Raw genomic sequence first — 9,142 nt, 5'->3', positions numbered from 1 at the left:
GCACTCGTAAAACCATCTCGCATGGCGTTCTTCAGAAGATCATCCAAATCCATACCCATCGCGTGCTGAGTGAGGAACAAGAGATGCTGCAGCAGCAGGGCAGCACAGGCAGCGTAGAAGCTTACCTTAAAGAGCTCTTGGGCTTCTTCCATTGATATATGTCTGTAGTGGACATTGCCTGAATACGTTCTCCGATGGCGGAGTCATATAAGATGCCTACCTTCAGTGAAGCCACCCTGAGGGAAGCCACTGCCTGGGAAGGGTCCTGAGGCCCCATAGCTAGGACCAGACGGGCCTCTACTAGTGCTACTGCCGGCGGCACCATAAGATGACGAGCCACTACCGAATGCGTCGTACCTTGACTCAAGTGAAATCCTGGGAACGAATCATTGAGACTGTCTATTGGTTATCCACAAAGTTGCCATATTCAGATAAGTAGCCTTATGTGAAAATAGCCGATCCCTCGAAAAACAGGGATCAGCATCAATGAGACTATTTCAACCACCTTGGGCAGTTCACTGGTTCCACCCTAACATTTATTATTGTGAAGAATTCATTCCATTTTCGACATCTGTCGTCGCTCGGTGCCTGTGAGTCTGTACGCATGTCCCCTGCCTACTGTCTGCGTTTGTCTTCATCACCAAGCGTCTGATAGGCCTCTCCAATATCTTTGAACTTCTCCTCCGCTGCATTGCGGTTGTCGGGGTTCCGATCAGGATGCCACTTCATCGCTAGCTTACGGTAAGCCTGATAACGTCATCTCCCAGGGAGAACTACGCAAGCCTGGGCCACCAGGGAATCATCCAGGAAAAAATTCCCATGTAAATTCATCATAATAGGAACATCATTTGTTATCATTGTTATCGAACCCTGCGAGACGTTATTTCTCAAGGCTGCATGGGTCCCTGTAGCCGACATGAGCTGATACCGCCTCCGACTACTTCTCAGTAGAGAATCTCACCCCATAGGGAAAGTATTGGAGGGCTAACCATAAGGCTCACCTTCTTGATATCGTCTTGAGATGCACTGCGAGATACCCCCAAGACGTCGTAGTAGTCCTTGGGTCCAGACTGGGTGGCAAACGCCCGTCCGAGCAGTGGGGAGATCCGTCTCGATAGTAGGGACGGTCCGGCTACCCGTGCTATGAGTCGGGCACGCGACACTACTGCTGGAGTTCTTCGAACTGTGCAAGACAGGATTGAATTGAGCATGTATGATGTGGCAGATATCAGTAAGGAAGGGCCCAAGAAGGCGCCCTCTTCATGAAACAAGAAACTGAAGTACGCCGTTATCAGGCCTTATCACTGTGAGCACACCAGATGCCCGACAGGAGTAGATCAGGACAGATCGTGATGATGAGGAATACCATCTTTCACATAACTCTCAAGCCTCTTGTGGTTAACCCAAGCACCTCCAACACGGAATGTTATCCTGTCATCACTAAAATTATCACAAAATTATAAAGTGGCCCATTCAAGCTGTAAATCTGTTTGGAATGACTTCATCGCGGAGTCGATTGGGCCCAGCACTCCCTCCAACAGCACGTCAGCGGATGTCCCCAAGCTCGAGATCACGGGGGCTGCCTTCTCCTGCCTCGGGGTCGACCATATCGCTGATATTGGCACGGCAAATGGGACCTGTCCATGAGCAGCTGATATGCTCCGAACAGTAGTATGGAGACGACTTACACAGTTGGGAAACTGCCAGCCACTGCGTAATACACCGCTCATGGAAGACGTGCCGTGTATTGCACGGTAAGATCATAACGGAATCATCGTCACTGAAATCTGATAGGCATATTGGGCAGCTCTCGGGCACATCAACGGCTTCATTCGGTGATCGTGACCCTACACAGACGATGGAAGAGCTAGGGTAAGGATGGTGGTTTACCTGATTCCTCTAAAAGTCTGTGGTACTCCGTTTTGGGAATTCGGCGGACCATATCGTCACGTGTGGCGATCTGAGGAGAGAATTCCCAAACGACCTCGACGATATGATTATCGCGCTACCTGGTTGGCATCAGGTGGGAACATGATGGGAAGGAAACAGAGTAGACAGGGCAAGCAGCACATCACCTGAGAGAGTAATATGAACGTTCGATATTCAGAGAGCTCACCAGAAACAGTATAGCAACAGGTAGAGCCACCACTAGGAACTGTATAAGGCACATGACCATGGCGAAGTTCCACACACCCCTGTCGCAGATATTGCTGACCCATAGGAGGTAACTGCAGAGAGGGGAAGACTGTATGAGAATAACGATGATGGCGAGGCGTTCTTTGAAGCGATGGAGGGAACCTCAGGTCCAAATGTAAACTAGGTAGATGATCTGTTCATCCTTTCCCGATGTCTGCAGCTACGTTTCAGTACTCTTCGATTGTTCGAAGTCCGCACGACGAGTCGTGACTAGCTGCACCACACATGCAGAGATGATGACTCACCATCCGAGAATCCAGATGTAGTATCCCGTCCGATTGCAGGTGACAATCCATGAAGTAACTCGTGATAAGGCAAGCTCATGGCCACCTTGACGAGTTAGCCAGAAGCGAACTGAGAGATCTGGAGTAGCTCGTGAAACCCAGCAAGAGGGCAACTCACCAGCGACCAAGATGGCCTTCAAAACATGTCGGCCCACGAATAGGGTGATCCACAGCGGCAATGGTGTGTCACAGGAGTCGTTAAAGCCTAAAGGTCGAATCGAACCAAAGACCTCCTAGACGACGGCAGATGCCGTTACGGTTCCGCCAGTCGCACTCAATTATAGTCGGCATCCCTACCAGCGCTTGTCGAAGCATCCTTCAGAACCATCAGTGCAGCGAGGACAACACCCAGTACTGCCATGCCATAGACTATGACCACTGCCAGGGGCAGGTCCGGCAAAGTAACCATACTGTTGGCTAACTCACTCGCGGTAGCTCGTACCTAGTCCTCGAGGCTCACAGCAGAAACATGGGAGAAGACGCGCGCATACTCGATACGGATTCGTCTCGTCATACAGCACATCGTCGAAAGCTTCTACTGAGGCATCATCTGTCGTGACGGAAGCTTCGCGAGCAGGGGAGTCCTCGCCTTGTACGGAACCATCGGCTGGCAATCCGGCGTACCGAGCCGCTCTAGAGGAGCGCGACGGTCGAGTCTCGTCGTTCGGCCGAAGCCTCGATATTACACGACCAAAGTTGACACGCATGGAATGAATCAAGCAACTACTGTGGAGAAATAGGCGTACACTCTAACGCAAAGACAGGGCCATGGAGATCTCAGCAAGGACAACTCTGGGAGTTGCCGTTGAAACATGTTATGGATTGTGCGAATCACATCATCTTGTTCTCATAAACTGGCCATTCCCGTCTCCTCGCAAGATGACCGAGATGGTCCGAAACTAAATAATGGTCGACCATCGTTGGTCGTCATCGTGATCCCTGTCTGATACATTCGTTAGGCCCAATCAGGTGGATGGAGATTCCGGGAAAAGGTGGTATCGGCATACGGTAGATGTCACTGACACAGCATCACATCACTATCCCTACCTTAGACGTATCCGCTACTGCAGTAAGGACTGCTGCTGCTGTCATCAGCCTACCCACCTGCCCAGCCGGTGTTCGCTTGCTATACATCATTGATACTACCTCGACTGGTGTCTACCGAGAAGTCCTGTCAAAGAAAAGACATCCCGTGGTTGAGTCAAACCCTTCCTCCCATTGGTTGCCCAAAATCGATGCTTCCTCGGAGGGTAAATAACAGGACTTCGACTCCGCAACAAAAGCGCGAAAATGGCATCCTCCGCCGTAACAGACATCCACTGCCATTCTCGTCCAGTCGACCCCCGTGCCCTGGTATTCGAGTACTACCTCAGGTAGTACTCCCCTTAGGAGTACAGAGGCTGCCTGTTGTCGATTCCGACTCACAGGTCGTCTACCTATAAGTCGGAGTCAGCAAAAGGCACCTCGTTGATGCACAACGTATCGACCCTAGGTAGTAGTAGTAGTAGTAGTAGTAGTAGTAGTAGTAGTAGTTGCCAACCCATATAGGAATCCACAGATGATGGTAAAGATACCGAGTCACTCCCAGGGGATGTACTCCCGCCTTCAGCTTATCGAACACAACGAGCCACCGAGATTGCCGTGGTCATTACAGTCCGTCGTCACTCACGGCCATGTTCGTCGGAATTGATGAAAATTCATGCAGGAAAAACTTTTTCCCAAATCCCATCCTGGATAGTACTACCGTCCATCTCTCGAATCCACTGAGTACAACTAACGAGTCCTCGTTCGTTCTTCCCATCCACCAACGCACCCTTCGTTACAACTCATGTAAGTCTGGCTGACAGGAGCTCCTCATTCACTAATAGCTGCCAATACTCGGCAATGCCGAACCAACTTCAGACGCAACAGATCTGATTGATATTAGCCATCTCTGTTGACGAATAGCAATAGCAGTCACCGTGTCACACGGCACAACGCCACATGCGAGCTCCAGCAAACCTCGCGAGTCACCAACTGCTCGCACCCATTGGCGGCATTCCTCCCATTCCCGACCACTCCGATGTAGCGGCGCATACTTGCGCTCATCAGCTTAGGTTTGATACTCGTCCAATTAGCCCTCGGGAAAGACCTCAGATCATCAATAGCAATCGTTACTCTCACTGGCGCTCCGAATTCGCGTAAATACTGGCAAATAGGGTCGTAAAAGGGCAACCATATAAGTCTAACTCGAACCTACGCCATCAACGAACAGAGCTGTAACCAATGGGGAAGCCCAGTCCCCGCAGATCTCAGCTCCTGTGATCCCAGCAGAGCCTTCGGTGACCACATGAGTTTGAGCAGCAATCCCAGGTTCCTCAAAACAACCATTGAATTCTCAACCAGACTCATCGATAAGCCCCATCCCTTGTAGGGTACACAACGCAGTAGGACGCGAACAGAAACATGCTCATCCCTAGTATGCAACAAAGAGCACCATACCTATCAAATAGAGAAGTCCTCATTGGGCATGTTGGTCTCCTTCTCAGTGGTACCCGTATAGAAGCTGATAGGCTTGTAAAAGGTAGACCTACACCACACATCTACAGCTCTTACGACCCAAGTCTGGTCCTCAAGTACCGTAACTTCCACATATTGTTATAAGGCGTAACCTTCTCCGTACTTAGCCGTAGAATGCCTGGCAACAACAAACTTACATCCCTCCAAGTAAGCGACTTCAGACCCGTGTTGTGACGGCCTATCTCCTCAATGGCATTCCATGATGCCGGATGAGCTCCAAAGTTCATGGTAAACCACCTAAGTACACGAACCAACAACAACAACAGCTCCACCATACATTCGTACTACCTCCCATAGAAGAACTTTCGCCGATACCCCTGCTTCAATAGGAAGTAACTGAAGCAGTCTAGTATTCCAAAACAGCCAATATCGCAACCCTACGGTAGATTTCTCCAGCCGAGGTCCTCAAAGCTGAATACAACACCCCGGTTGTTGGTCACTGCTCGAGCCATCTCCTTAACCAAGCACCTCAGTTCATGGTTGGTCACTTCGTTGTGGACGAGGAAGTATGTACGATAGAATGGCATTCCAAGGAGATCACTAAACTCACTCCCTTCCCCTCCGTGAAGCGAACATGATAAAGCCACCCTTGAATTCACTCAATGCTCAACTGCTGCCTCACAGAAACCCGTAATGCATCACAAAAAGAACTTCAGCCACTTCCTAGTAAAAGTCTGAACCCAGGCTGGGATGTTTCGTGCGGTAATCAGTTCCGATGGGGTCGGTACTGTCGATGAATACTCCATCATATTATCAACCTAAATGGACGGCGTAGAGTTGATTATAGAGACCCCTCCACAGCGACTAGCCTCCCGCACAGTGCTTTGCGCTCATTCGCCTCACTACCTCCTTTTGCAGTTTGCCACTGAAGGCTGAGCCCTCCTTCGTACGGAACAAGAAGCTCATCTCAAGGTCTCTATCCCGCGCCCGATAGCCGTAGTTACTGCTACCCACTAGGCATCCAACAGGTGTAGACCCGACAGATCGATAACCCCAGATGCCCTGAACAACGAACTGACAAAACACTCCGTACAGTAGCTACTACCTTCGCATGGAAAGTCCAGTACGGTCGTTCGTATTCATGCAGCGTTCCACGCGTTAATCTTTTCATTAAGTCAACCTCCATCGTAGTGTACCTTCATTCGAGCAACGTCTACGTCCACACGAAGAGCATCAAGACGCCCTCACATATCTGGTATATGCTGGCTCAATCCACCGCTCTTATAGAAACTATTAGCCTTCGGACAAGCGACGATGACATCGATAGGGCGACTTGCAAGCATTCCTTCAATGCCAGGGGGAGGGTTGGCGTAGCCTGTAAGGAGTAGAGTAGAGCTACTACCACAAACACTACTACCTGAAGCCATCACCAGCCGACTACCATCCCCATCCCCCATGATCTCAAGGAGTCTCCACAGCAGCTCTTGATCAGCATGCATGTTGAGGTATCCGCACTGGATGCCCACCTGGACTATGCATCGCTTAGTATTCTTCGGCTCGGGAACAGGTGAATCTGATGGAGACTGAGATTGCAGCTATAACGACCTCTTCCAACAGTGGAGCCGTCCCTTCCGTTCAAGTACACTAACAGGCTCAAGGCGAGGAGCTTACCTCCGTTGAAGTCCTTGAATTTATCGAAAACTTTCTCAAAATTTTCTCGAAGTATCTGCTCAACATTACAATGCCCGTCCCCTGTCTGAACAAGGGCCCAATAGTACCCTTTTAGTCTCCTTAGACTTTGGAGCATCATGATGTTGACCATGCCTTGCCTCTCCTACGTCTATAGATGCACTGGACACGGCATCTATTACACTGCTTACGAACTCAGCGATATCGGGGCAATTACGTAGTACCAGACACCTAAGACAAATGCTTTCATAGGTGTCATCCCCTCAGCACCGTCCTACTACTACTACTACCACTACTACTACTACTACTACTACTGATACTACCTATCTTGCCTATCCCTAAAGTAGCTGCCACCAAAATTGGCTCCTGTGAGAAGGACAGTGTCATCAGCGACAATAGCCTTCATGTGCTGTACCCCCAAAACCTCATTCTGTCGTTCCCGTAGGAAGACCCGGCCAGCGCCTTTGTACCTTCCTAACGATACTTTCCAGCGCACGGTAAAAGTTCAACGATTACTACATCGGACTGCAAAAGAACTTCAGTTCAGCAGGGTTCCGTATCAGCTCCCCTGTATGATCGTGCAATACTTCCTTCTTACACAGGGACACCGAGCTAGCCCCTGTTTTGTGGTCTTTACGCGTGCCTCGTAAGTAGTCCATGACCAGTGTCCTCTCAGGTGCGTTGCATTCCCTTCCCAAGGCCCTCAGCATCTCCCTCTCCCTATCCCCTGTACCAACATACAGAGTAATCATCTTACACCGAGTCTTGGCTCCTCGTATCAGAGCCAAAACCTCCTCATAGAAGTCCTCTGGAGTGTAGTAGACGTCTATTGCACTGTCTGGGATCTCGAATGAAAATATCCTAGTTTCGTCCTTCTCCGACATTTCATCACAACAGGCTGTAACCATTATCAATAACTACCCCACATACATCGGAACTTCCTGACCATAGTTCACCTCACAAATCTGGGCACGACCTATTCAATTGATTCCTACCGCACCCCATGGAATACGTTCGAAATTCAACTTAGTCACAACCCATTTTCAGCATAAGATAACTCTACTAGATATGCAACTACCACAGCATGGCAATGTACAAACTACTCTCAACATGGAACAGGATATTGCTGATAGTATTGACTCGATACTGTACAATAAACATGACGAAACCCTAGACCCAAAACCTCAGAGATAATAGCTCCAATTAGTAATATAACTAGATAATAACTAGTTATATTACTAATTGATATTACTATTAATAGAGAGAGAGTTAATATAACTAGTAGTTATATATTAGTTTATAATATAATATAATATAATATGGCATATTGTTGATGCTATATCCACATACCCTATTTTACCTAATCATAATATCTGTGTCATTATATCAATAGTTAATATTAATTTATCTAATAAGACCATATAGATACTAAATATATGATATATCTATTCAGTAACTGTCACCAACACAACAACAAAAGTAAGAGTTCGAAACATCGAGCTCGACAAGCTCGAACTATACATCGCGATCTAATCGCAAGTGTAAGGTGGGTATGTTATTAAGAAACATTTACTGGGCATCAACCTTGCTCATGTGGACAGCGAGGTCAACAAGACGGTTGGAGTAGCCCCACTCGTTATCGTACCAGGAGACGAGCTTGACGAACTTGTCGTTAAGAGCGATACCGGCCTTAACATCGAAGATGGAAGAGTGCTTGTCGTTGCACATATCAGTGGAAACGACATCATCATAAGTGATACCCATGACACCCTTCATGTCACCCTCAGAGGCCTCCTTGACGGCGGCGACGATCTCGTCGTAGGTAGCGGCCTTCTCGAGACGGCAGGTAAGATCGACAACAGAAACATCAGGGGTAGGGACACGGAAGGACATACCAGTCAACTTACCGTTGAGAGAGGGGATGACCTTACCGACGGCCTTAGCGGCACCGGTAGAAGAAGGAATGACGTTGGCAGCAGCGCAACGGCCTCCCCTCCAGTCTTTACCGCCCTTAGAGGGACCATCGACGGTCAACTGAGTGGAAGTGGTAGCGTGGATGGTGGACATGAGACCCTCGACGAGACCGAACTTGTCGTTGATGATCTTAGCAAGAGGGGCCAAGCAGTTAGTAGTGCAAGAGGCGTTGGAGACAACAGTGAGATCGGAAGTGTACTCCTTGTTGTTGACACCCATCACGAACATGGGGGTATCATCCTTAGGGGGGGCAGAGATGATAACCTTCTTGCAGCCACCCTGGATATGACCAGAGGCCTTCTCTTTAGTGGTGAAGACACCAGTGGACTCGCAGACGTAGTCGGCGCCGGCCTTGCCCCAAGGGATATCGCAGGGGTTCCTCTCGGCGAAGACCTGGATGGTCTGACCGTTGACGATGAGGGAGTTCTCACCAACCTCGACGGTACCGTTGAACTGACCGTGGACGGAATCGTACTTGAGGAGGTACTGCATGTAAGGGA

At 49.2% G+C, this 9,142-nt stretch overlaps 4 protein-coding genes across 4 annotated transcripts; all 4 read right to left on the bottom strand.

Annotated features, from left to right (window-relative positions):
- Window positions 1-121: 121 nt before the first annotated feature.
- Pmar_PMAR013094 (conserved hypothetical protein) lies at window positions 122-1,211 on the bottom strand (the record flags this gene model as incomplete). The annotated part of the gene is made up of 4 exons (XM_002776323.1): window positions 122-162; window positions 221-357; window positions 620-747; window positions 1,002-1,211. The coding sequence occupies 4 exons, from the start codon at window positions 1,209-1,211 to the stop codon at window positions 122-124; spliced, it is 516 nt and encodes a 171-aa protein (XP_002776369.1).
- A 334-nt stretch (window positions 1,212-1,545) lies between these two features.
- On the bottom strand, window positions 1,546-3,187 carry Pmar_PMAR013093 (conserved hypothetical protein; the record flags this gene model as incomplete). The annotated part of the gene is made up of 8 exons (XM_002776322.1): window positions 1,546-1,637; window positions 1,689-1,847; window positions 1,891-1,960; window positions 2,010-2,075; window positions 2,117-2,228; window positions 2,442-2,685; window positions 2,778-2,858; window positions 2,923-3,187. 8 exons carry the CDS (start codon window positions 3,185-3,187, stop codon window positions 1,546-1,548), a joined length of 1,089 nt encoding a protein of 362 aa, XP_002776368.1.
- A 1,777-nt stretch (window positions 3,188-4,964) lies between these two features.
- Pmar_PMAR013092 (cdp-diacylglycerol--serine o-phosphatidyltransferase, putative) lies at window positions 4,965-7,552 on the bottom strand (the record flags this gene model as incomplete). The annotated part of the gene is made up of 14 exons (XM_002776321.1): window positions 4,965-5,049; window positions 5,079-5,157; window positions 5,203-5,276; window positions 5,328-5,375; window positions 5,421-5,579; window positions 5,700-5,797; window positions 5,886-6,041; window positions 6,085-6,175; window positions 6,228-6,354; window positions 6,397-6,552; window positions 6,585-6,705; window positions 6,758-6,899; window positions 6,992-7,138; window positions 7,188-7,552. The coding sequence occupies 14 exons, from the start codon at window positions 7,550-7,552 to the stop codon at window positions 4,965-4,967; spliced, it is 1,848 nt and encodes a 615-aa protein (XP_002776367.1).
- Window positions 7,553-8,237: 685 nt separating this feature from the next.
- Window positions 8,238-9,134, bottom strand: Pmar_PMAR013091 (glyceraldehyde 3-phosphate dehydrogenase, putative; the record flags this gene model as incomplete). The annotated part of the gene is made up of 1 exon (XM_002776320.1): window positions 8,238-9,134. One exon carries the CDS (start codon window positions 9,132-9,134, stop codon window positions 8,238-8,240), a length of 897 nt encoding a protein of 298 aa, XP_002776366.1.
- Window positions 9,135-9,142: the final 8 nt, after the last annotated feature.

The sequence above is a fragment of the Perkinsus marinus genome (assembly GCF_000006405.1).
Source record: "Perkinsus marinus ATCC 50983 genomic scaffold scf_1104296953744, whole genome shotgun sequence".
NCBI classification, from domain to species: Eukaryota; Perkinsozoa; order Perkinsida; family Perkinsidae; genus Perkinsus; species Perkinsus marinus.
Note: the sequence above shows the minus strand (reverse complement) of the source record. Positions and strands in the feature narration are given on the sequence as shown.